The sequence below is a fragment of the Saccoglossus kowalevskii genome, chromosome 5 (assembly GCF_978046115.1).
Source record: "Saccoglossus kowalevskii chromosome 5, keSacKowa6.1, whole genome shotgun sequence".
Lineage (NCBI taxonomy): Eukaryota > Metazoa > Hemichordata > Enteropneusta > Harrimaniidae > Saccoglossus > Saccoglossus kowalevskii.
In genome coordinates this window covers 11,745,515-11,773,177 of record NC_140645.1, presented here as the reverse complement: position 1 = coordinate 11,773,177, position 27,663 = coordinate 11,745,515, and the positions used below count along the sequence as shown (strand labels likewise).

General features: G+C 34.4%; 4 protein-coding genes across 4 annotated transcripts in view; 1 reads left to right on the top strand and 3 right to left on the bottom strand.

The window, feature by feature from the left end:
* The first annotated feature begins 8,830 nt into the window (after window positions 1-8,830).
* Window positions 8,831-12,514, top strand: LOC102803461 (BMP-binding endothelial regulator protein-like). The gene is made up of 6 exons (XM_006820467.3): window positions 8,831-8,962; window positions 9,428-9,506; window positions 10,026-10,053; window positions 10,209-10,462; window positions 11,823-12,130; window positions 12,289-12,514. The coding sequence occupies exons 2-6, from the start codon at window positions 9,429-9,431 to the stop codon at window positions 12,302-12,304; spliced, it is 684 nt and encodes a 227-aa protein (XP_006820530.1). The 5' UTR covers window positions 8,831-8,962; window position 9,428; the 3' UTR covers window positions 12,305-12,514.
* Window positions 12,515-18,134: 5,620 nt separating this feature from the next.
* Window positions 18,135-19,541, bottom strand: LOC146745497 (uncharacterized). Its single transcript, XM_085499530.1, has 3 exons — window positions 19,432-19,541; window positions 19,043-19,233; window positions 18,135-18,622 (listed from the first exon to the last, which is right to left on the bottom strand). Exons 1-3 carry the CDS (start codon window positions 19,506-19,508, stop codon window positions 18,534-18,536), a joined length of 357 nt encoding a protein of 118 aa, XP_085355656.1. The 5' UTR covers window positions 19,509-19,541; the 3' UTR covers window positions 18,135-18,533.
* Window positions 19,542-19,544: 3 nt separating this feature from the next.
* On the bottom strand, window positions 19,545-22,735 carry LOC146745496 (endoglucanase-like). Its single transcript, XM_085498717.1, has 5 exons — window positions 22,621-22,735; window positions 22,143-22,185; window positions 21,847-22,009; window positions 21,182-21,326; window positions 19,545-19,597 (listed from the first exon to the last, which is right to left on the bottom strand). Exons 1-5 carry the CDS (start codon window positions 22,733-22,735, stop codon window positions 19,545-19,547), a joined length of 519 nt encoding a protein of 172 aa, XP_085354843.1.
* The window catches only part of LOC146745495 (uncharacterized), a 36,579-nt gene continuing 31,552 nt past the window's right edge, over window positions 22,637-27,663 (bottom strand). Inside the window, exons 20-21 of the mRNA XM_085498716.1 lie at window positions 24,336-24,527; window positions 22,637-22,783 (exon numbers count right to left, since the gene is read on the bottom strand). Coding sequence (XP_085354842.1) covers window positions 22,740-22,783; window positions 24,336-24,527 — 236 coding nt within the window. The 3' untranslated portion in view covers window positions 22,637-22,739. The remainder of the gene's footprint in view (window positions 22,784-24,335; window positions 24,528-27,663) is intronic.

Genomic DNA, 27,663 nt, shown 5'->3' with positions numbered 1-27,663 from the left:
CAGCCTCGCCAGAGTATCATCATATTTAAAAGTAGAAAATTACCTCCATTGATAGTATGGTGTAGTTGGAAGCACATGTGCGTTACTAAGAAAAGGTGGATGACAGAAGATTTGAGACGAGCAGCACTTTATTCCATTTAAACACGAATATAGTTTATACATGCGATGGTTATTGTAGAAACAAAATGGCTGGACGTATGTGACAGATGAGGCTATTTATGTTACACATGTGTGCTAAATAAACTGATCGTAAAAAACTGTATAATTTGTATTCAATATTAACTCAGTCATATTGTGTTCAGTAAACATTATTAGTAACACATTTTATACAATTGTGAGTTAGTGTATGTATTTATAGTGCACAAGCTGACGGTTGTTCAATAGAAGAAGTCATTCGTTCAGCACGATTCTAGACAGAGCGAAAACAGATCTGTCATATAATCAACCTCTTGAATTTTTATGTGAGAAATTTATCTATTTTCAACCGACCCGCGGATCATCATTTTTTTCGATGCCGTATGTTAAAGTAGAATGATATTCTATTAGAAATACTAGCCGCCAAATGTTGGAGAAATGCAACTACTCTGTTTTAAATATTCGTTTAATGGATAAATATTAAGGACACATTTCAGATATTCTCATCACACCCATTCATTTTAAAAGGGAAGTTGTATAATGTGAATAACATATTCAGTGTATCTTCATCTTGGCGACGATAAATGACAAGCTAAACTGTATGGACTTTGGATGAACGAAACGTTGGACAATTCAATGAAAATTCAACTTAATTAAAGTCTTACATTTGCGAAAACTCGAAAATATTTACTGTCATACAAGGGACCCTAACACGAGTTCACCATATTAGGAAATAAGACATTATGTTGATTGAACAATACTTAATTAATATGTATCAGGCATTTGTATCTTGATCGTTATTCTCTGTATTTTACACTACATTGCTAGTCATGTTATTACTTTCTATGTGAACCCGCGTGGTACTAAGACCGTATAATGTGAACACAATAGAAAAAAATAAACATGTAACTGGAATTACAATTTTATAATTTTTTTTTTATTGGAATTCAATTAACATTCAATTAGAATCCGAGACCGAGTGGATAAATGCAGTAACATATTATGGTGTGCTGTCACATTCAGGATTTCAAAATGGTTCACTTCCGGTCAATGGGCGCCTCCATTTTGTTTGTTGTTTCACAAACTATGTGAAGCAAAACAACTCATTCATGATAAAATATCTTCAGAATGTTGTTTAATGATAAAACCATCATTTTTTGGCAACTACAGTTAAGAGCCATTTTGATCAGCGGCGAGACACGACTCATGCATGTATTGGGTCATCTTCAATCCCACTCACGTCGCGAGTGAACTGATACCTAGATTTCCGCAATTAACGAACTACAACGTTCGATGTTTACGTCAGTTCTATTTTTAGTGGGTTAATAAACTGCTCGGCTGTACTTGCTCACCAAGCATTCCTGCTACATGTTAGTTTATAGAAATAATATCAATTCTAGGTGCAATCAAACAACCCAAACTCTATGAAACATTATTATTCAAAAAAGGAGATTTCGAAAAGGCCTGTTTAGTTAAAAATCACTGAGGTGTCATTGACGTTCGACGTCTTCTATTATGGAAGAGATATAAATGACGTTACAAAATTACAAACCTGTCTGTCTGTCTGTCTGTCTGTCTGTCTGTCTGAAATAAAAGTGCAACAGTGTTTGTTTGTTTTTTTGTTTTTTTATTTAAACAATATTTTTTATTTCGTTTCAATAATATAGACATACAGCACAAAATATTACATTGCATAGAAGTACAAGGAAGTAAAATTAAGAGGAAGAAAATAAGGAGAAGAAAAAAAAGTGATCTGGTATAACATCTAAATTTACCCATTATATAGCCAATTAGTTAATGGTTCCCATTTCTGATAATGGATAAGCTCTTTGTTTTTGTTTATTGCGATTTGTAGTTCAATATTTCTATTTTCCCTGTTCCAACTTTTATATGCGTATTTTGTTGGATGAACCTTTTGAACCCTACAGGTATATACATATTATTTAAATAATAAAATAAAATGATTTAATAATATATTTTCCGGTTCACATAGACCTATAATAATATTTTTGACATTACAAACAAAATTGGCAATAAGTGTGCAATCACTTTGCAACAGTCTCCAAAGTCTCTTTACAACAATACATTTAACAAATAAGTGTTCTAATGTGTCTTCTTCTCTTTCACAAAAAGAACAGTGGAGGGACTTGATTATTTTCCATTTATACAGTTTTACATTAGTTGTTAAAACTCTGTGTAGAATTTTGTATTGGAATGCCTTAAGATTTGTGGAGATTGTTGTCTTGAAAGGTAGTTTGAAAATTACATTTTGTTTCATTCCATACAAATATTGGAAGGCTATGGCGATATTTGGCTCTTTAATAATGTTTTCACACAAAGATTTATACATCGTTTTGCTCGTCAGTGTATTAATTGCAACGTACTTAGAATTCCATTTGACTTTATTTTGAAAATCACACCACTCATGGGTATTAGCATGAATGTTCTCTCTCCAGTCATCTGGTATTTCAGAGATTAGGTCTTGTATAGTATGGTATTCTGTCAAAGTGATACCTTTTCCCTTCCAATATTGCCAGTGATGAAAGTTTCCATAGAAATCGATTAGGTCTATTATTCTTAATACTTTTTTTCTTTCCAAACTTTTCAGATAGACTGTACGATAGCCGTTTTTTAATAATCTATTGTTCCATAGTATTTGTTTATCAATTTCAGATGTTGTTTTTGGAGTGTATGATGTCAGAGATGAACATTCTCGGATAATATCATAATAAAAGGGTGGGATTTGATTTTCAAATTGTGATTCATCATAGTTGCAAAAAAACATAGTCCCCAAACTTTTTCAATAGTCCCTTCAATATATCCTTCCACCCGGCTTGGCTATCAGAAACAAACCGTTTCACCCATATAATCTGTTGTGCTTAAAAAAAGAGTCCACCCCAATCATATGTAATCCACCCCTTTCAATATCTGAAATAAGGATGTTTCTTTTAATTGTATCCTTTCCATTCCAAATAAAATTGTAAATAATACTATTGATTTTTTTTATAATTGATTTTGGCACTGATACGCCGGAGGTTTTAAGGATCTGTATTTTAACAATTATTGAGAGTTTTCTTCTAGACCACAATGAGCATACTGACTTCAGACTGTTAATTTTCTCTGAAAAATTTTCTTCATAGACAGATGCATAGGTAAAAAAAAATCCCAAAATTGTTATTCCATTCGACCATTTAATATTTATTTTCTCTTTTGGCCTGTGAACACACGTCAACAAAAGTGCCTCAGTTTTATCCTGATTTAGATTTAATCCTGAACATTTTCCAAATTTGTCAACTGTATTGAAGAGCGGTATCATTGAGGTGGGCTTAATTGTACAGGTTATGTCGTCTGCATACATTACTAACTTAATACTTTTTTTAACGGTACCAATACCATTTATAGTTAGATTATGTAATTTCACTACTATTATAAACAGATAAGGGGATAAGGGGTCTCCCTGCCGCACACCTTCTACAATGGGAAAAATAACCAGTTGACCTTCCATGATTCATCACGCAGGAAGAGATGCTACTGTAAAACGTGTTTACCCAATTTATAAAGGAGTTACCAAAATTAAATACCTCCAATGTTTTTATCAGAAATTTGTGATCAACAGAATCAAAAGCTTTTTTGAAGTCCAGTGATATTAACACGCCATGTGTATTTTGATGTCTAGTTAGCCACATTACATCAAAAACTGTGCGAATTGCATCACATATAAATCTGTCCTTCACAAACGCACATTGGTCTGGGTGAATGATAGTTGGCAGGATGGCATAAATGCGTTTAGAGGCTATCTTGACATCGGTATTAATGAGGGAGAGTAGTCTATAGTTTTCAAGGAATGTTTTATATTTGCCTTTTTTAGCAATCAGGATTATGACCCTGTTAACTGTCCCTTTCTATGAGAGTAATTTAAGCTATTGAGTAAATGTGAACTAATAATGTTCCAAAATGTTTGATGAAATTCAGCTGACAAGCCATCATTACCCGGTGTTTTATCTTTTGGTAATATGTTTAAGGCTCTAAAACATTCATTCAAAGTTAGTGCTCCCTCATAAGACCACTTTGCTTACTCACTTAGGCAAGAAATGTTAGTATTATATAAAAATTGTTGGACGCCCAGTTCTGATTCTATCAAATGATCTTACACATTTCAATAGAACTCTTTAATATAGGACATGATGTGATCAGTATTTGTTTCCTCAGTATTGTTAATATGTAAGCGCTTCACAGTTGTTTTAGTTTTGTTTGATCTCTCCAAATGCTGAAAAAAATTATTACTTTTTTCTTCCAGCTCGTAATGATTACATCTAGATTGTATAATGGAACCCTGTACTTTATCATTCCAGATTTTCTCTATTTTCAATTTTGTCTCATGATATTGCTCTGTTTTAAATTTATTATCAAGAATATTTTCCAAGTCCTCAATTAACGATTCCAGTTAATGAAGTTTTGTGTTTTTTTCTTGAGCTTTTGAATTTGAATAGGTCATTGTAAAACGTCTTATTTTATACTTTAGATACTCCAAGGAAATCATTGGTTCATTGTCTAAAAGCTGAGGCTCCCACTCCTTGATTTGATTTGATAGCTTTAGGACATAATTTCTACCTTTACACAAAGAATTATTAAATTTCCAGTGTTAAAAACGAGGCAAATGCAGTATTTGGGCAGTGACAATGACACAATTAGTAAAAGCCTATTTTTTCTACTAAAATGATATACAAAAATCTATTAATTATTAACTTGAGATTCATAAATAATTCTATGAAGTGTGGTATCACTTATTATGGATTGGTGTGTCGATTTTTTTTGTGTTATTGCACTTGTGAAATTACTTATACAATTTGTGTGAACAAATCTATGACTGGGTGTGTGGCCGTATTATTAATAAAGTATTATAAAAATATTACTAAAATAACTTAATATTTAACATAAATCTATATTGCTCCCAGGAAACGTGTTCACAACAATATATGTGTAAAATGATAGCCGCGATTAACTACAGCTGTTGGTAAAAAACGAGTTGTGATGAGAGGGTTGTGTAAATGTATTTTGCGTGTGGGCACTATTGTTGTCGTTGCAGTGCTATAACTGTGCTATAAATAATCAATTTTGGCTAATCCTTTTAATGATTAAACCCTTATGGTGATTAATATTCATAATCACAAAAATACATGAGAGATTTGCAATACAAATGAAGAAGAAAGACAACACAACGTCAGTCCGTAATTATAAAGTAATACACAACGAGCGATAATTGTGTATAAATGTGTGTACACGTGGAAGGTGCATGTTCTCACATTCAACTCTTACATTGTCCATGAAAGATGTTATCAGTGGTTAACACTATAGTATGTTGGTCAACCCTGCATTTAATGGAAAATCAACATATAAATATACATATAAATGTGCAAAGCGTGGCACATACACATTAGCGGAGGACGTTGTGGCGTTCAAGTAATAATGAACAACAACAACAACAGAAACATCAGAAAGAAACACTTTGCTCACTGTATTAAATACCCAAACATTTTATTGCGTCATCTCATTGGCACAATCGCTTATGTGTGACAAAAAAATACGTCTATAAAATCAGAAGTTGTGTGTATAAATGAATGCTTAAATAATTACCGGTTTTCCCGCTCCTTGAACAATATGTTATACTAGAACCATTTTATAATACACAGAACATGCCTAATTCACATCAGTTATATTACTGGCGGTTTGCCTTCTTTACTTCACATTACACCAAGTGTAAGAAATAAAATTATTCTGTCATTTATCCTGTCATGCACCTGTAGAGGGCGTTGTTTTTGTTGCTACCAACAAATGTGACACAAATATGCTACGAGTGTGTTTAAGTGTATATGTGTGTCTGCATGTATAGATATATACATATGTATGGCATATATGGTATCCACCAATACGTTGTATATGTTTATTTATGTATACAATGGAACTGCACCATCAGTGTTACCCACGATATCCCAAGCGACCGGGGATAACCTGTGCAGACTTTAAGATAAATAGTCAATTTTACCCAGGTGATTAAGAATATTGATATTCAAATACTGTGTTGAGGTTAACATCTCTGCTGACTGATCCTGATGTTAAATCGATTTCAGTGTAAAAAAATAATGTAAGTATGCAAATTTAGTCATAATAACAATACGGAGAGACTAAGCCACCATAAGAATAAGCAACTACATGTGCGAATAATCAAGATACTTTTTTGTTATTTTATAATATATTTACCTTGATTAATCTAAAATGCTATGTGAGGAATCAGAGAGGAAACAGAAAAAAGTCCATATCTTCAAGTTAACATACGTTCAAGCACGCAAGAAAATGCATAATAAACTTTGGCAAACCAATCCCCCTAATTGTACTGTGATTGACTTGCGGTCAATGAAACCTGTTTTTTTCCTCTTATGTAACAAATTAATGGCGCTATAATCAAATTTAGGATTCGACCGATTTTCTGTATACGATTGCATATATGGTCTACCTTCAAAATCAATCATTGGTCTGATCCACAGAACTCACGTACACATGTTCTTCTCAGAGCCTCAAGTAATTTAAAATGGTTCGGGAATAGTAAACTATTAAATAGTAAGACTAAAACAAATTGCATGAGCAACATAGTTACTACACGATATAAAAAATTATAGATGCCTTGTAAAATAATTATATTTGTGTCAATACGCCTTAGTCTCGGGTAAGCATCGAAATGTCGTTAAGAGCAACAAAGTTACGCAACTTGTTTTCACCTTCGAAATATTTCAATCTCTGTCGACATATGCGTTTACTGTTTCAATTACCACGGTTATATAGGCCAGCAGAACAGTGACCGCAATGGCGGTAAATAAAACACTGTTAGGTGGAGAAGTCATGTGATTCCATTGATATCAACGAGACGTCGTGGCCGGTTGTTTATAGGATATGTTGTCGCTGCTATTTAGTGGAAATTCTCATCCAACTAAAGATAATAATTATATATTAGTTGTATACATGTGTATGTTGTACTAGTAGATAGTTTTAAATATGTTGTTTCAAAAAAAACTGCCATGTGAATATAAAACTTGTACATATATAATCTGTAGATATTTATATAATCTGAGCGTCAAAAATATTTATTTTTTGTATGCATGTCACGTGATTCTCATATTATCGTCAAGTCAGTATTTATCATATCGCATGTCCAACCTGACTGTAAGCGGGTGTTTTAAGGACGATTGCTAACATTAAAATTCGTAAATAAAAATATGTGGTCAACGAAACTAAGTTTGCAGAAAACGAATTCGGAAATAGGTTTTAAGTTTGCAATCGGAGACATTCCATTGTATCTCAAACTTTTGTTTGGCGACCTACGCTGTAAAAAAATATTATAAGATGTGACAGGCTGAGTGTTTTGAATACTAGTGTAAGTTATCCACACCACAGTACGTTTATATGATATCCTATGATACATGTTTAGCAAATATTCTCTTAAAAACATATCGTTGTTTCTCCGTAATAACTTTAAATGTCAATGACTTGCGTGTATGTGTAACATCGCACAATAATTATTGAATATTTTACTGTGATACATGTTTTAATGGTAGCGACTCACCTTGATTGACCATTCACCAGTCTCCATAGAATCAGTGAGAATATACAAGGTAGGTGTATTTGCGTATTTAATTTAAGTTTAGTGATTGTGACGTAGCGAATTTTAGGGGATAAAACTTATAATTATTAAATCAGTAAAGGTCTTTTGAGTAGCATAGGAAAGGTATGTATTGCATACATCACTACATGCAGCAAGGTGGAGTTGTCTGTTAGTCTGATTTGATCAAAAAATTATTGGTCGAGAAACATATACTTCCCATTGTAAATTTTAATGCAAGGGCTAGGCCACCGTGTTTTGTCATTACCGCAAGGAAGTGTATGCGTTTTCAGTGAAATTAAAACAAACCTTTATTATGATTTTCTATTTAGTTATGAACAATTTTATTCCAACTGCAGGGAACATAGATTGCTGCACTACACGTTCACATTGGTTGTATTTGCCATTATGAAATGTTTAAATACGCTTGGCTGACAAGACAAAAACACTGAAGACTTTGTTTCTCGCTACACTATACTAGTCTCCCCCTTTGAAGTAAGAGTGTGTTGAACGCATACGCCAAATAAACAAGTGTCGCAGATGGTAAGCGTGTACTGAATATGCATGCAGTGCGTCATTGAAGAAAACGTCCTTTGAAAAAATAAATAATAATCAATTATCTCATGGTTTACAGTCTATGTATGTAACAATTTGAATTCTGTTAAATAAAATAATAACATGTGCAGCACATTTCACAGAGCAACATTTCAAGGCATGAGATATTTTTTCTGCGTCATCTGCTGAAATTTAGATCGTCGATTTTTTTTTGGCAAAAGTGCCGTATGAGACAGGACATTTTTGTGTAATTTTTGGTTTGTCAGTGCCGTGGTTCCAAACCACTGAAATAATTATATGTCTCAATAACGCATAATGTTTTGTCATGAAAATAATATGAACAATAAACGATTCTGTGATGTGGAAGTCTTGTGCAGTCGTGTGCTGTCACCTTTTATTCCGAAGCTCCACCGCCTGGTATAATTGTTTCTTCACAAAACAGACACAGGTATTGGCACAGCTTGAAAACGGGTGAATTGTCACTAATTTGTTGGGCACCACGAACCATTTTATATCCACTCATTCACTCATTCTCTCCTATCCAGAGTTTGGAGTTGCACATCGAAATACATTGTATCCTTACAATTGAAATCACCGTTTAGATCGACGCAGCTCATTGAGGTACTGTAGTAATCTAGCTTATTTAATGAATGGATTGAACCACAGAAGTGTTGCATATTTTGGAGATACATCTATATTTTTACCATGTTTTGTTTTCTAGTTACCAATCACAAACTTATACGAACAACCGCGATAGCTTCAATATTCTAGATTTCTTTCTTTTATCTATAGTAGCAGCAATTAATACTTTTTAATCAGTTACTGAGATTTTAGAATTTTTTTAAAATTATACACTGAGTACACGAGTAGAGGCCAAATATATGATTCAAATATACGTGACTTACAAAACGAAAATTTGGGCAGATATTTTACTAAATTGAGTATAAATCTTCTGTTAAAATTCAGATTGAAATTTTAGGAAAACTGTCCGGTGATAACATATCAGAGTTATGTTCATATGTTCTGCATGCAGACAAGTCAATGGTAAAAATAATGTCATGTCCTCTCATTATTATGTCATTTCAGAATGTACAGATTCGTGCTTGTTTACACGTTGGTGGCAGCAACAGCCAGTCACGTTATGTCAATGAAGCTTGGACAACCGGTAAACAACATTATAGGCAAAGGCAACTAAATATTATTGTCCGCAAACAAAACGTAAAAACAACTTTCCACACAAAAACCACATCTACTAAAATATTATTAGATATAACATTGGTGAATAGTTAAGCACTATTTCATGGGTAGATCTGTTTCCTGTAAATCATTACACGCATGCGTGTACAGTCCATTTTGTTGCACCTTATTTTTCCCAGCAAGTTACAGCATGTTGTTGTATATGTTGTTATATATTGTGTTGTGTCACATTACTGGAAATACACCATTAACTTCATGTAAAAGTAGTTTGTTATTATATTACGGACAATTTGTTTCTCACATCATTTTTCAACATAATCACGCGAATTATATTTATAGATGTTAAATGTGGGTCCGCGGCAACAAACAAACACACATTATCGTGAATAATGATTTATACAGCAATAGTGTATAAAATGACAGAGCATTAGGAACTCTTAACACGTTTAAAATATTGTAACAATCAACGTGTATTTTCCTTCATCAGAACCATCATAGCATAGGTGTGCGAGCAGGTATGTTACTTTTTGTTTATTTAAACAATCCATATACATAACGCAGTTAGTAATTAGTAATTTTGTGATTCGATCTCGTTATCCTAAGGAACATTTGAAGTACCAATATATGTGCTTTGTCTAAACATTGTATCATTTAAATCATGCATGTGAAGGTGGTTGGGGAGATCCCGAGTTTGACACTATTGATGGCCGAATGTACGTATTCAGCGGCAATTGCTCGTACGTGTTGCTGAGAGAGTGTCACGACCCATTAGGACCACCACGTTTCTCTGTGAATATTGTGAATGCCAGAACATTGAATACACCGTACACAGCTGCCGTTTACATTGACACCGTCTACGTGCTAATAGATTTAGAAGGAGGAAGTGTCTTCAGAGTTGATCTACTACAAGGAAAATATCTTTCAGTAAGTAATGAAGAGAAGTAATAAGCGATTGTAAAGTAGATTGTATGAATCGCAGCATTCAATAAGCTTTATTTGTAGAAACCACCGTGGCACAGTTCGCTAAATGTTTATTGAACACGTCATAATGATAATACTACACGTGTTTCATAGAGTTATTAAAGAAGAGAAATAGATACAGCATAAACATATTCGAGGATATGGGAAAAAAACTATATTTATAAATATATATGAATTTACAACCACGATTATTCTTCTGATTATTTTGACTGTATTTTAACGCCCTCAATGGTCACTAAAATGTGCGCTCGACCGTTTATTTAATTTCTGGTAGCCGTGTACGGACGATCGATTGTTTGGACGGCTGGTTGATTGCTCGATTTACTGGCTGGATGATTGCTTGGTTATTCGGATGTTTGGAGAAGTTGTGTGTAATACAGTAAATTTAAAAGATAATTGTGAACGCATTGGGTTCACTTTTAAAACTAACTACAAGAATTCCGGCCATCAGCTGAACGGAAGAGTTGCCAGTCAATCGTCTTCCGCATCCAGCATACTCAAAAAGGAAAACTATACAATGAGGAATCAGCGTATTAGATAAATTGTTTACCAATTGACTACTGTTCAGAAATATAGGTTTACCCCTACTGCTTTTGTCATGATAGAATAAATTTAAGGTCTGTTCTTATTTCGTGTTGAAATCGTTTATTATGTGTTCTGATAAAAATTTGAACTCAGTTTAATGAAATATTTTATAAATTACTAGAAAATGTATGCTGTTTATTTGTGAGTTATAATGTATGTTATGAAATCCTTCATTCCTGTTAGTAAAGTCTATGCCAGAATAACAGATTATAATATTAAATTGATATTGAGATATTGTGAAAGGAACACATCGCCAAATAAATGTAGCTTAGTGTTTTAGTTTGTTTTTTGTTTGTTTGTTTGTTTGTTTGTTTTGTTTGTTTGTTTATTTATAAACATAAACTGGTAATTTATACAAATGACTTTTTTTATTGGATTAGTTTTCGATCACAGTAGTCTCTAACTTTTAATCTTCGATAAAAAAAATATTTGTGGTAGTGTCACTGTTGTGTATATTCGGGTACATTCTAATTCACCAGGGCTATATTTTGTCATTGTTGATGAGGCATTTATGAAATTTTGTCAAGAATGTTTGTCAGTAAAACAGTTTTCTCTTCATTGTGGAGGTGTTGCGTATATGCCCAGTAGTAATCACGTTGACCTGCCGTTTTGACCGTTTCTGTGCGTTCTGCACTTTCACTTCTCATGGGAGTCAGAACTGATTGTATTGTCATATTAATCAGCATATTACAAAGAGACTTGTATTATTAACTTGTAGATTAACAACCAGACATCAATCCATATCGTGGATATAGTGGATAAATGGGAAGATGTGGAAAATGGCATTACAATAAGGCAATTCAATTATAAAATACTGGTTACAAAACGTGACGAATTTAGTGTGTGTTGGGATGGTAAGGGACGTGTCGATGTAAAGGTTAACGACAATTTTAACGGCGAAGTATGCGGTCTGCTTGGAAATGCCAATGATAACCCGGATGATGATTTACAGGAGCTCACAAGTGAAGGATTACAATTAGTTGAGAATGTAAATGATTTTGCAATGAGCTGGCAAATAAAAGACAGGTGAGTATTGCAAAGTAATAATTTGGGCTGTCATAACATGATAAAGAGCGTCGCTCTAAATTCTCGCAAATTAACTAATGTTTAGTTGCATGTTGCAACTAATGAATCCATTGAACACTCTGTCATACTACTAAATTGTAATTCTTTTCTTATTTCAGTTGCAGGATCGAATAACATGGCATTGCGCATCCACGGTTAAAAGTGAATACACGTGAACAGTTATCAACACTCAATAGCGACTGAACTGATGAAATATTTCACCTATTTTTTTTCGATTCATAAATAGTTTTCATTTTGGCCCAAATGTTATTGTGTTGGTTGTAGCTTAATATATAAATCTACACTTATAATACACTAATAAAGCACTAATTTATTCATGTGGAACGATGATTTATTTTGACAATTGAACCAAGGCACAGCTAATTGGCCATGTCACTAAAGGTATATTGTATTGGGTGTTTCCATGGCAATGATAATCATACATTTCAAAACAACTGAGAGTATATGCTTGTAGCGTATATCACTTCTGGTCTAATAATTAGAAAATAGACTATTTACTCAATCCATGTAAATGTACGTTTATCAAGCTGTTAGTGGAATTGGTGTGTTATTATGTATGTTTAAATTATATCGCTTTACAGATCTTGGTCATCTGTCGTAATTCCGGTACAAGATAACATGTTATATTCTCACCACTACAAGGCAACCACGTGTGATGTATTGAGTAATACACAGATCAGTGTGCATCGCTGTAATTGACCTTACTTGCCAAAACACACCGGCAACGTCTTTCAAACTCCCCTATTAAAATAACAAAATATATACACTACACAGAGAGAGATTTACTTCATTGCTAAACAAATGAGGGTGACGGTCCATTTGTTGTATAATTGTGACAGATTCAAAAACAAAAAGAACAGCCGTTGAGGGCATGATGTATTACGATCCGCTACAACACAAAGCCCCTGCCCCTGTCAACAACCACTCGGCCCACAGTTTGATTATTGATTTTTTTCTGCTCTGTAACAGTTATTGGGTACAATTGTATCTGTTACAGTCGACTCTTGGCCAGCAGATGACATCAGATACGTTACGGTCAACACTACTATACGTAGTTATACGACTGAATGTTACAGTCGGGTAACTTGAATTGTCCAGGTGGCTATTAACTAAGATGCGACAATATATGTCGATTTACTCTGATATGTATTTTTGATAAAATATTCCATTACCTAACACTTGAAGTACAGCACATATTCCAGTTTGCAAATAAAATAAAATGTCCGCAGGCATGTGTCCAGGTCTCAAGGAGGTGCCATCTACTGAAATCCAGTATTGTCAAGCAAACCTTTTGGCATTCCAGTACAAGATAACAACTTACCAGGGCCCTGAAAACTCGTCACATACGTAGTCATCTTGAGAAGATGAGCTTAACTCTATCTCTCACTGATGATTTTACGTGTGCTTTCTTATAATAGTGTGCAACGTGTATCATAATGTTCTATGGTACACCGCTACGTAACACATTTCAATAAAATGGCGCCAACCTGAACCACAGTTTCCAATCGCATTTAATGTGTATTTGTGTAAACTCACGTTGCCAATCGGTTTTTGTCTAAAACAATATTTCAGTTTGGTTGGATTATCATTATGTGGTTATTTAAGCAAAAACAGCTATTGTCGCGTTTAAAGATTTAACATTTTCAGCATAACGACCGTTGCTGACCGTTGGTAGGCTAGAATCGCATGGCCAAGTTGCTGACTTGATAAAAAAAATGGCAGGAACAAAATTATCGTTTTTCGACTTTCGAGGATCAACGTATATGCTGATAACATGAGATACTGATGTAGTACAAAATAATAACATTCCCCATACGAACAAAAACCATTAGTCCTTGAATGCATTTAAATCGATGCAATCGGAACAAGGATCATCATATATATGTTGTGTAATTACTACAAAATTCTGTCAAAATGAACAAACAATAGAAATAATCATTAAAGGTGACCGCCCAAGGTTGTGTATGTTTTAGAATTTTGACAAGTTCAAAAACCATAAGAACACTAAAATACAGCCATTGAGGGCACGGTTTATTGAGAGCCGCTACAGCACATTGACCGCCCTCAATCGCTCCCTATCGGCGTTTTGCTATCTGTAACACTTAGCGAAGCGAAACAACCACATGGTACACTGTTTTGTTATTGTTATTTTAACTTTACACCGAACTTTACCGTGCCTGGTTGAAATATAGTGACAGTTTTCAAATTAAAAATGTAAGCATTCTTCGACTATTCTAAAAATTACACTGTGCTCGCACAGGAACAATCATAACCGTCGCTCTTCCAAAGGAATATCGGTAGAAAAAACTGACGCTTAAATCACCCAGCTGTGGGAAATTGGCTCTAAGTTACGGAGTATAGTTACAGTTTTGGGTAAAAAAAAAAAAAACATTATAACAATTACCTAACATTTATCTTGGTCATGCATACACTCTGGCTTCTACTTCCCCGGTCATGTGGTATCATGTTTTTTTCACATCGATCTACGCGTCACAAGCGAGTTATTCTGGTAAGAGCCAGGCGGTGTGAGTATATGAGCAAAATAACTCAAGGCTTGTAACCCTCCATTTTTGTTTCTTATCAGGGCAGATTCTCTAGGTGGAACATACATGCAGGTGTGTGAGGCATTCCAAATTTATTTGAAATATGTTTCATATTAGTCTAGGGGTTCTTTTTACCATGTATTTTGAACTAGTGTATATTTGCAGTTGACAATAAATTATGTATTAACTTCATATCAAGTTAAATATACTATCAATATACAATGTAATAGAGCGTGTTTTTGTAAATTTGTCTTAAGGCTTGTGTTTTCTTTACAATTGTTTTAGGTGGTGAACCGGACCTTGATTTTAACAAAAAGTTATTACCATGCATATCCATATGTAATTAATGAAATAACAATTGATGTCCTTCACTAAAACGGAGTAATGGCTGCACTGACCAGCCTTGCTAGAAAGACATTCTCTCCCTAGCTGATACACCCTCATTTTTACGACTTGGTTTTGGTTTGCACTCACGTTTTGTGTAACCTGCTGATAATTGTTGGGTTTGAACACTAGTATATTTTACGCATTGTATTATTTGGCGGCTAAGCCGAATGTTCGTTTCGCTTCTATCAAGTTTTTACGGTTAGGTTGAACCAGATTATCAATAAAACAATCTATAATTGAGGGCGCTGTACATATCAAGAGAGAATAGAACAGATATTTTTTTTTCAAAACTAATAATTATGTGCCAAGCCTTGATATCACTTTCACCTGTACTGTCGTTTTCTATGAGTGTGAGTTTTGAGGCAAACTCTTAACCAAATGGGTCCGCATAGCCTTCATCATAGTATAGTGTGCCTGAATGGAGTATCTAAAAATTCTTCCAGGCTCCAAGGTGATCTCCACAACATAACGTCGTAAATTTACCTGGGTCTGACAGATGTTGGGTTCGTGAACCCAAGCACCGCTATTTCAAAATCATTATCACAAAATACGTTAGGTTCAACATTTATTGGATACACTTGTATCTGCTACCACCGACTCTCGGCAAGCACATGGTATCAGGTACGTTACGGTTATCACTACTATACGTTTTATGTATTGTGGTTTCAAAAGTTAAAGAGTATGAAAACGCATATGGGAATCTGGCTCTTGAGACGAATAATAAGCTGGCTACACACCTCGCGATTTGACTAACTACTGCTGTTTTGCGACTGAATTTTTACAATTGGGTAACTAGTCTAGGTGGTTATTAACTATGATATCCAATTAGTTGATAGTGTCTCAAAGCGGCAAAATATTTAACTATGTTCTATTTTTCTCTGATATATATTTTCAATAAAACATCGGTAATTCGAAATGTCCATCACCGAAATATTAACACTGAATGTATAGCACACACGCTATAGCTTGCAAATAAAAAATGATGATCGAAGGGGTTGCGTCCGGGTACCTAGAGGGCGCCGTCTACTGAAATCCAGTTTCCCATGCGAGCCTTAGAGTTTGCGGCACAAGATAACAACTGACCGGGCGTCCTGGCAAATCGTCAAATACGTTGCCATCTTGGAAGACTAAGCCTCCCTCTGGCGATCTCTCGTTGGTTATTTTATGTGTAATTTCCCGTAATAGTGTGTAACATGCGTGATAGTTTTCTATGACATCTCAAACCTTAGTTTTCAATAGACCATTTTCCGTTCACTGCAAGAATCACGCATCATGCGTGAAATCGAACGTAAAAACAGGACAAACAAAGGTCATAGCGTCGTAGTGGTGACAAACATCGCGTAGGATTCGACAAACGCAAACATATTTTGGAGGGCATTTCCATGTTTAATAATGTGCTCTACACATTTGATAATATACAATTTCGATTAAGTGAGGGTATTCGAAAGCAATATTCCTCTATCGAAGATCGGCCGGTCGATTTGAGCGACGAAATAAAGACATTCGAGTTCAAAATCAAATCGTTCGATTTTTGCGGCAGACGTTTGACGCGCGTATTTCATGCATCTCGCGAGATCTCGCAGTTGAACGAAAAATTACCTATTGACTTTGATTCACGTGTAGAGTGTCTGAAACAATGTTTCGGATAGATTTAGTCGTATACATGTGGTTAAATTTAAATAAAAACAAGTCTGAAATCATAGCTATTGCCGTTTTAACAGATTTATCATATTTAGCCTAACGACTATTTTCTAACCATTGGTCGGCTAGAATCGCATGAAGCCAAGTTGCTGACTGTCAACAACTAGCTCATTACTCATATTTATAATTATCACACAGTCGCCAATTTCATAATTGGCAAAAAATAGCAGAAACAAAATCATCGTTTTGCGACTTTCAGTCTATGTGTTAAACAGTGGATTCACGCATATTGTATATGTAACATACTAGATGAGGCTTGATAGAGTAAATATGAAAACCAAGTTCAAGTTAGAACGATTTATATTATGCAGATAACGTGAGATACTGATGTTGTACTGACTAATAATGTAACCCAAGGTTACAGTCCATGTTTACATTTTGTAAATTAGGTACTTATGTTGTTAGTTTTTAAAAACTGTATTTTTTGAGGGCAGGAATATTTATTTCAATCTACCAAGTTTTTTTCAGATATGGATATATTGCACTCTATAGTTCTTTTTGGTGTACCGCCGTTTATTATATATATTTTTGGTTTTAAATATGTATTTAAAGAATTGATTTGTCATTTGACATTGTAATTTTAAGGTAAAAGCCTTTTCAGATCGATCACGTCAAAGGTCGGAAGAGCGGAAAAATCCGTGAGCGTAGGTTGTCTGTGCGGCGCTTGTACTGAATGTTTAAGTCAAGAGCCAAAGACTGTTTCGGTGTAAGTGTTGAGTATATGGCTGGTTGAGTATATGGCTAAAAGTGAACTATATGCTGTAGGAAATCGCCATTGCTGCGGGTCGCGTTGAAGCTGTGAGTAATTTTGTGAACACGGGGTTGGACAAATTATTGCAAACAGCGTTTCACAAAACCGGTTGCAATTCAATGACTTCATGTGATATACTATAATTGTGTTATTGTTGTTTATTGCGAGCATGTGAAAGATATGGTGTAGCAATTCAACAAACTGATTCCTTGATAAAAAAAAAGAAAACTTGTTTTGGCATAGGATACTTTTTTGGTTATCTGAACCTGGCAGTCTTTCAGTGGAAAAAGATCGGAATTAATTATTTAAACTCTCTAGGCTGTCGTGAGTATTTGAAAGTACTACCCAACGTACAACGTTTCAGTGTCCTAAAATAGGACCCCGTGTAGTGTGAAGTGTCATAGGGTCAGCAAAGCAGTTAAATGAACGCCAACGGCTTGACGGTTTTGTGTTTACCACAAAATATCAACCTGAATGAAAAAATGAGAGCGTCAGTATTTTATTTGTATTTATCTAATCAATAAAACATCACAAGTTATTATCATATAGAGCGAAACATGCAAATGTGGGCAATATAACCATATAAGATAATTGGGCAAAAATAAAATTTAACTTTGTTTTGTGAATATTGGTACATTGAAAATCTTTTACATGTCGACATATTGGCTCGATTGCAATTATTTGGCTCTTTGATAATCATTTCACGAGCCCTACATGTTGCGATGTTAATGCAATTATTATCACGTCATTGTCATTGACAGTCCCCTTTTTTTATTTTGCATGTGATGTACCAACGTGACGTGATGTACCTGACAATGTGTGAACATCAGCCTTACCAAGCTTTATTTCAAATAATAAAAACTACCATCATTGTAGATGCATATATATAGTAAAATAAAAACATATCATACTGTTTTTATGATAATGTTTCAACTATTGAAAAAAATGGATATAAATAACGTTAGTTTTCCGGGGCAACAATAGAATCCATTCCATTTATAGTCCTGATACTAGCAAATGAAGAAGGACGAATCCTGTGGAGGAGTAGGCCTAGGAAAAAACGAAAAAAAAAAAACATATGACGTAATCGTCCTTGCAATCAAACATGACAACTGCACCCTTTTTAATTTAATATTTCACGATTATCATATGACCGCATCCCGACTAATCATTATGAACATTGACATGTGGTACGTATATACTTATACAATGAAGATAACTATATATTTTACTCCGCAACAGAAAAACAATGCTTTCTGAAATTGTATACTCCTCTGTATAGAATAAAATGCTTATTGGTAGTGCACATAGTTATAAAACAATGTGACATTCTTAAGCGTGGGTGTATTCAGAGAGGGCCCAACGAATTTACGGTGATGTGATGCTTCGTCAGACTGTTTGCTATATCATTAAAGTTTGTAATTTGCGTTATATGACGCTACTGTACAACATTGGTCCCGAAGACATTACCTGCTATTGTTGACTGAAATCCAGCATTGAAGTGAATTGCAACGCCATTCGTCAAAACGTTTTGACGACTGTCCGTATATGAGTCGTCACTTAGAGGGCCACCAACAAGTCCTCCTTCTAAAGTCTGAATATTTGGATCTGGTGCAGTTAGGAAACCCCAGCCACATTCGTCAGGTTCTGAAGGGCAGGAACTACGGTGGTCGTAAAAAATAAGTCAACGAAATCAGTTAATATGTTTGTCTACCATTACTAATAATAATACTAATTCTCATTATTATATAGCTCATAACTCCTTGATGATTCCATGCCAAAGAGTACTGCACAATTATTCATGCGATAATTTATAGAATAAAGAAAGTCGTCCGGTCGTTATGGATCAATTTACATACCTGCTTCTATGGTGCGGTCTGAGAGGAGGATTTACTCCAAAGTTTGTTGCGAAGCTTCTTCCTGTGTCTCCTAGCATATAACCAATTTGACTTTTAGCAAACTCTGTGTAGATTTAAGGTCCAACACTGAGTTTATTTGCGAGTATAGCTAAAAACGCCTGGTTTGCTAAACAAAATTAAAACATGTATTTAATGAGCGCATAAACAAGTAACAGTGATATGAGTTGTTTATGAAATACGTTCGTGAAACTAAATGAGTTATGGCATGTCACATGGCATGACATATATTTAAATATTATCAAATGCAAATAGTTGTCTATATGTGTTTACATATGTATCGCATTATTAGTCTCTCTTGTTACACCACGTATACGCATATAGTCATTAAAATTGGTTATTGTATGGATTATGAACGATGTCGTTATAAATGTTTTATTTTTTTTATATTCATAGTCCTACCATATATATTATTATACACCAGTCACCATAAATCCATAAGTGCCGTAATTTTGCGGTATTTTACGGGGTATTTTCATCATACCAAATAAGGAAATGCGAATTCCAAATATGGAATGATTCCGCGCGTAAGTGTCCTCTAATAATAACAACCAGAGTTTCACCGGACTCCGCACAGAGACGTTCGCAGATTATGTTCTAAACTTTGTTGATTTTGGCATTCCCATGATGTATCTTTGGAAGGAAAAGGTGTATAATAACCAGACAGCACGCCATGCGGCGGCGGCCTACGTTAACTTACAGTTTGTTCTAGACCTGATCACAATTATTTCAACACTGGAGCATCATGTACACGATAGAACCAAATTTCAATTGAGCGAAATGTAACATTTGTCGTCTTTCATTAAATACGTTAGGGCCACATAATATTTCAGATGCAAGTTAAATAGGGAGCACAGCACGATCATCCATTAACGCAATAGCAATAGTCGTATATGGATTATTTTAAACCAAGTACAATTGACATATAAGAGTAGCAATGGCAGTATTCATTGAAAAGGTACATTTACAAAATTCAATATGCTACCCGAGAGGAAATTTTCAGTCAATTAATATACAAAAAAATGATATATTGATTTCAAGGTTAAGACCAAGAAGTTATTTCAGATGTTTGGTATACTGTCCTATTAATATCATTTTACATGACTATACAATACTATATAACAGAGTTTACCAATATTTTTATTGTAAGAATTATGAAATAGTTTGAAAATATTTGTTATATATCAAATCAGAATCACATTATAGATTGATTGGGATGTGAGGTGGGTGTCAAATAAAACGCTAACGATATAATAACAGAGTTTATATTCTTGTACGACCCCTTTTTACTAAACTTGAATTGAATTCACATTTCCAGACCACATTTCTTATACATACATTCGTGGCGCGAGTGACACCAAATAAATGATCGATGTGTCTACATTTTGAGTTTGCTAGCCGTGGTTACTGTCCTGTTTGTAAATATTCTTTTCATTCTGCAACCTATTATGTTCAGTGACAACGAAACACAACTAACTGCGTACATAATTTATGTGATTACATGCATTATCATCCTACCTGTGTGGAAAACCAACACTGGGACAATCGATCATAACCAAGCATCATCAACCAAAATGCTGCCAGCTAGATAAATATATCTCGCGTGAAAATGTACTGGGTCACTTTATGTGTATCACAGTCACATTGGCACAGCGTGGACAAGAAACAGTATATTACATGATGTTATACTTACCTGCCAGACTGAGTGGTGACAACTCCTTGTAATAAGCTAAACCCAATGGTGTGTACGGAACTGTACGACCAGGTAGCCAGTCGTTCAAGTATTTCTTGAAGTTATTTGCATATTCATTTTCTTGGGTCACATCATACATTAAAAGCTGGTAAACAGTGATAAGAATGTTCAAACAGTTGTGCGATGTGTTGATGATCACACGATACCCGCATTATCGAAAATATTCTTGTACGAATGCGAACACAATATCAACTCAGAGGAACTGAGTTTTACATCTAAAAAATTATGTTATTTAATGAAAACTTTCGAATATATTGTATAGTATTGCCTGGTTTTACGTAACAAACCCATCGAGGTATCTGTCACATATATTAGGCTAACGCGAACATTTTAAAACGAGAGAAGAAATAAGAAAATGGAAACAAACAATCAAACGATCATATATCTAACGATGACATCAACATGTATAAATGATTACTAATCATGAATTATAGTTCATTCAGTACAAAACTAGGAAACTAGAAATATTGCCATAAGCTGTTCAATTGCTAGAATGCTGTGAAATAGTAATAAATGGTCTAACAACCTTAGACACATTGACGTTTACTATAGTGGTATATAAATAGTAAAAATAAAGTAAAAATCAGTTGGGACATAGTAAATACCTGAGCCCCGGCTCCAACATCATTCCGAGCAAACGGTTCAACGATAGAATCTAGGCGCCATTGGCTATAGTGAACTACAGCCTTACCCTTGAAGACGTCATTATTCGACGACTTGTAATACCAAGCTTCGGCCCATACTACCTTGTCTGTGTATCTGGGAAATCTAGACAAGAGGCCGGAAATGGAAATGATTATTATTTCAAAAATTATTCATAACACACTTATATAATATATATGCCGTGCATTAATCATACTGCATGACGGGAAGCTATAATTTGATAGAGAATAGTACTCACTCATATTGTTCGAGGCACGGTCCATCGAATAAACCAGGTTTTTATTCCAACATCTCGTATATTGTTTTTGCATTTGCACGTAGTGTGATCGAGTACCGGGTATCTAGAGAACACATATATAATCAAGAAACTTTCTTCCAAATTTATTATTATTAATTGATAGTTAGACAATTTATATATAATGGATGTAATGCTATAATATAGCATAGTGAATATACATATATATCATATTTTAGGTCGCGCCCTCTCGTAATGAAACTCATCTTTGACGTCAAAATGGCGTACACGGGTGAAGGTATTCCAGTTCATCCTTGTGTTTACTTGATTGTCTGTCTAGTAATACCAGAACAATCATAGTTGTATTGACCACAGATCTTAACGGTTTGAGCGGATTTTGTTTGATCCATTTACGTTATAGAAGAAAGACGCCATACGACGTGTATTGCATGCAACTTTTCCATTCGTCACCATACTTTACCGATTGGTCTGAAAACAATACTAGCTGCTGACAGTGCCGATGAAGTAAGCATCGCCTCTGCTGTTGGGTGATCATATCTGAAAGAAGCATGACAAGCAGGTCTCGGCATAGTCATGTCTTCAGGACGTCCCCAGAATTGGCGGTCTAGCGTAAAATCTCCGAGCTGTAGGAACAATTATACATAGTTGCAATTGTATACACCTGAGTGTTTTAAATCTATGTTCTTATAAACAAATATCTTGGTTTGGCGATGCTACCTTACAATGTAAATGGTATATATCTTAAACTCACACGCTTTAGTTAGACCAACCTGCAAAATTTCGAATACCCCCAAAACATCCGCTACGTAATTTCGTTGTCATTGACATTACATTACATAGACGACTGTTCCATTGCGTGTCACAAAATAAATGAATTATTTATTTTGTTCATGTTTCATACTTGTTTTTCTATTTCGATAACCACTACTAGTTAATCTGAATCTTGACATGCAACATATTTAATTTAATCAATTTAATAGCCACTTTCATTGACCGCAGGTAACTATTATAGCAATAACGTTAGTATCCGTGTTTTGACAACGGTAACACGTAATGGAGATTCTGAGGTAAATTACAGAAAAACATGTTTACAAGAACGATCAGGTCATTTTTATTCTTCACTTTCAATAGATAGTCAGTCCCCCATCTGATGCAGTCCAAGGCGTATTTGTACTGAGCAGCCGAAATATAAGCATCTCTGAAGTGAATTAAACCTCATGCAATGACGGTCATACTGTACGCTATCGTCGCTGTGACTTTCACGTGATTGCCAGCTATACAAAGAACGTATTATAAAAAAAATATTAGTTTAAAGTCAAAGCAAACAACATAATGCTCCCAGACGAAAGAGCTCAACATATGTGCGAGAATGCAATTTTCAGTTTTCTATATGTGTTTTATTCTTTATATATTCAATTTTGCATCAATATTATGAAGTCCGCCATCTTGATTCTCCAGCATAGTAGTGTGTAAAGTGTGATGTCACATCCACTGTTATGGAAAAACGCGGAAATGACTTCATCTATGACGTGGCAAATACTAATACGAATCAGTTCATATTTTCGGTGTGCATATAACCTATTCTTATATGCATAATAAAGCGAATTTGAATGTTATGAATATTCAAGAAGTAAATTAAATGAAATCATAATTTTTGTCGCTATAAATAGACTGACACTTTTTTGTCCCTTTTTTGGTTATATATCACATGTATACCTACTCACATCGATAAATTGTATAAAATATACGAAAAATTAAGCATTTGGTTGAAATACACAATAATGAATATTTTCAGTTCTACCATGACAACTTTTTCTGTGCATTTTTGGCACCGGTAATCTACCAATCTTTCAACTAAGTTGAAGTTCAACTTTTGAAGTTATAGATGAACTCATTATGAACTCATTACCTTTTGCATAAATGGATGAAAAGTTGGAAATCTAGCAATGAAAAGTGATAACAAAATAACGTAAATTGCAGTTTCTTACATTTGCCGCGCTCTTTCATCTAGGAGCATTGTGTTGATAGCTTTGAATTTTCCTTTAATATTATTACATTTTTAATAATAACCGGAGGTCTGAGGCAAATGCTACTTTAAGACATTGTAAGGCTTAGGAATTGAGTGAGAGGAGGATTTAGAACGAGTTTAATTATTTCTATAAATTATTGTATTACCATCATAGTAGCCTCCGGTCATATCACCGCCACGATTATTAACATCACCAGTGGCTGAGTCATCGCGGTAGGGTATTCTGTTCTCATATTGATACTTTCTTCGGTCATTTTTGTTCGCCGGGGGTAGATATCCCGATCTTTGAGTTTCATAAAATAGTAAAGATTTTTCAAGTACCAGTTTATAGTCATAATCTGTAACAAATCATCGATTGAAGTATATATGTAACGACTTTGTTGTTAACTATTTCAATTGTTTGATGTGAATCATATGTTTTACGTAGCAATAAAATCGAACAAATCATACGGTGCTCTGCTACATTATGCTATTTTATTATACACTGGCCCAATCGTCTCGGTGTTACAACCGTACAGACGTGGGTACAATTACCAACATGAGCTGAATTAATAAGGTCAGAAATAACACGATACGACATGTATTACAGTTTCGTTTCTGTTCGTTTGCGAGAACAAGGCAGATTGATGTCGCACCCACGCCCATAGACATTCATTTTACCTCCAGACCATGTTATAAAGTTGCTCTTCTGAAAATAAAGTTCTAAAATTGTTTCTAATTTACGAGGAATTGTAGATTGGAACTTATCGTACCACTACAAGTACATTTTTGAAGCCTGGGTCTTGTGAAAAATCGTTTAGTGACGTTAACGCCATTCGCCATTACATTACATCCAGATAGGCATACTAGCTCTGTCTTGTATATTAGCATTCGCTCTACCTTTTTGAATCATGTGTTGTGAGCGCGACAAACCGGCGTTGAGAAGTCATAATTTGGATAATTTTTATATTGTTTAACATTTTATGTTTTTCAAGTATCGCCAATCAGAGTTTTGCGAATACATACAATTTGTTTAATATTACGGTAAAACCTTTACCCTTACCCGTGTGTGAAACCTCGATACGGCCAAACGCACATCATAGGATTAATTTATTTACAAATAGCTTTTAATCAATATCCTATTCTGCCACCTCAAATTTGTCAAAATTTTAGCCAATAACGTATAATTTCAGTGTTAATATATATTTCTAATGACTGTCGCCCTAATTCCCGTAACATCGACATTTATCAGCTGTTGAACCTATACCTAAAACGAATTTACAGAACTCTTTTATAAACCCCAAACTGTTCTGTCATCGCATGAAATTGAGAGGAAAAAGATGGGAATGGAATGTCTGGTTACAACCCCTGAGCTTGTCTGTCATTTAGTTTGTAACTTGTTGCTATTCAATACTGATTATGAATACAGTTGAAAATGCACGGCATATGAATAATGAGGTGATTGCGAAGATGATATCTGTCATGTTGATCACTGCATTCATGTTTCGTTCACTGGAAATATTATAATACAACTAATCGTACTTTGTTTCGCTTTTGAAATGTGTAAAACATGCTATAATAGATTTGCCTATTAGTGATGTTCCACTTAAGGTTTTAAAGTTAAATCTATAGCAGGTTTCCGCCCAGAATCGGACTTTTTCTATAAAACACCTCTAAAAACTCAATTGAGGTATGATCTGATCGTGATCTATTTACCCACTATAAAATGTTCGAGTCTTGATGATATCAAAATTAATGAATCCTGTGCCAGTTTATCATAATAAAGTCTTCCCTAGATATTTGTTTTGGGTTGTAATATATGTGCCTCTTTCTATAAGTTCATTGTCATACACTTAATCTGCTAATGGTTCTCAATAACTGTCACCTAATATTGTAATAGTATGTATTTAATTTTAGTGTTTCAGAAGACCATGGGCATCGTAAATTGTGTGTAGAAAATAATCTCCTCACTGGATAATAAATACATGTTTTGATTTTCTTAAATGATATTAGGATCCAGGAAACGATGCGTAGCGATCATTTTATGTGGTGTAAAGATTCGTATGATACAGTGAAATTTACCTGAACAAGTAGCCCCAATGAAACCCGCATAACATATACATGTACATGATCTCGCCCTCAGAGTACCATTAACACACACTGGGATCGTCTCACAAGCTGTAATACATACCAAAAGGAGGAATAGATGAGCAATCTGTCCGATTTACGTATTTTAAGTTTGTTTCCATCAGAAATATAATCGCAGCCACGTGCTCATACGTTTATAGTACTGCCCGCCCGGGGGTGGGGAAGAATTATACGTAACAGGTTTCGTGATATCAGTTTACAATTCCTACGTAATTCGCTTCCACAAGGCAGTTCGCAAATTTTGAACGCGGGATTGGAAAACATCACGCAGGATTAAAAAGCTTGTAGTTTGTTTATTTTGTTTGTACGAACCAATTTATTTATTGTCATTGGAGCGAAAACCTTATATAAATATAAATACACAATAAATCCCATTAACATCATAATCCCGATTGACAATGCGTCACTCTATAGTCATCGCGTACTATTAGAATATAATTAATATAATAACACGAGATTGTTAAATATTATTCTCTAACTTTTTTGTAATATCGGTTTGTTTATTTGTTGCGTAAATGGACCGGGTTGATTGCAAATAAGTAGCGTTTATATCATTTCTACATGAACATCGCTTTCTATACAATTCGAACGTGGTCTGCAATTTTTGTTTTCATTCTTTGCTGCCTAACTAGAACCAATTAACTATAGTCATGCTACCGGTAGTGCGTTTGATAATTATGATGGCCTGTGATAAGAAAATTAAACCATTGATATAAACATTGAGACGCTGGATTTTTTTTAACATTACCACGTTGCTACAAGTTGTATATTAGTTATCGAGTTCTTAGTAATAATACGAATACCACTCACCTGCTGTGACTACATTATTTTCTTCTCTTTGAAATGTTTCATGCTTATAGCGATTTATCATATAGAAGTTAGAAATAATAAAATCGAAATATAGATATAGATCAGAAACAAGAACTAGTATAATTCAAACATTTCATTTTCTCAACCTACCTTTTTTTCTGACTGTATTATTATGCTGCCATAAAATTACCCATTTTATTTATTTATTTGTTTATTTGAAGTCAGAAGCAAAATAATAATTCCCTGCTATTTTTTTTTCGGAGTTTGTTGTTAAATAATCACTAGTGAGCAATGAACTGTATTAAAAACACAATTTAATTTTGTTTAAGTCAACTAAAAATGCAAATATGAAAACCATAAAAACAACTCATGACGTTGAGAATAAAAAAAATACTTACCAAAGCGAACGCAGCAAAGAACGCGATAACAAAACACAGACGCATATTTACCTACACGACTGCAGAATGACAAGCATACCGTTAATAACCACCCGCTGCATGTTTTCCTACAATTTCTGTGGAGGTCATCTATCGTAAG

Excerpts from the sequence above, each read along its gene's own strand:
- LOC146745497 (XM_085499530.1), bottom strand. The coding sequence starts at position 19,508 with ATGCTAGGAGACACAGGAAGAAGCTTCGCAACAAACTTTGGAGTAAAT. Across the intron at positions 19,234-19,431 it reads AGACCGCACCATAGAAGCAG|TTCCTGCCCTTCAGAACCTG; the intron begins GTATGTAAATTG and ends CGACCACCGTAG. Across the intron at positions 18,623-19,042 it reads ATTTCAGTCAACAATAGCAG|GCCTACTCCTCCACAGGATT; the intron begins GTAATGTCTTCG and ends GTTTTTTCCTAG.
- LOC146745496 (XM_085498717.1), bottom strand. The coding sequence starts at position 22,735 with ATGACTATGCCGAGACCTGCTTGTCATGCTTCTTTCAGATATGATCAC. Across the intron at positions 22,186-22,620 it reads TATTGTTTTCAGACCAATCG|AAAAACCTGGTTTATTCGAT; the intron begins GTAAAGTATGGT and ends AGATGTTGGAAT. Across the intron at positions 19,598-21,181 it reads GTCACCACTCAGTCTGGCAG|CAAACCAGGCGTTTTTAGCT; the intron begins GTAAGTATAACA and ends AATTTTGTTTAG.
- LOC102803461 (XM_006820467.3), top strand. The coding sequence starts at position 9,429 with ATGTACAGATTCGTGCTTGTTTACACGTTGGTGGCAGCAACAGCCAGT. Across the intron at positions 9,507-10,025 it reads CAATGAAGCTTGGACAACCG|AACCATCATAGCATAGGTGT; the intron begins GTAAACAACATT and ends TTCCTTCATCAG. Across the intron at positions 10,054-10,208 it reads TAGCATAGGTGTGCGAGCAG|GTGGTTGGGGAGATCCCGAG; the intron begins GTATGTTACTTT and ends ATGCATGTGAAG.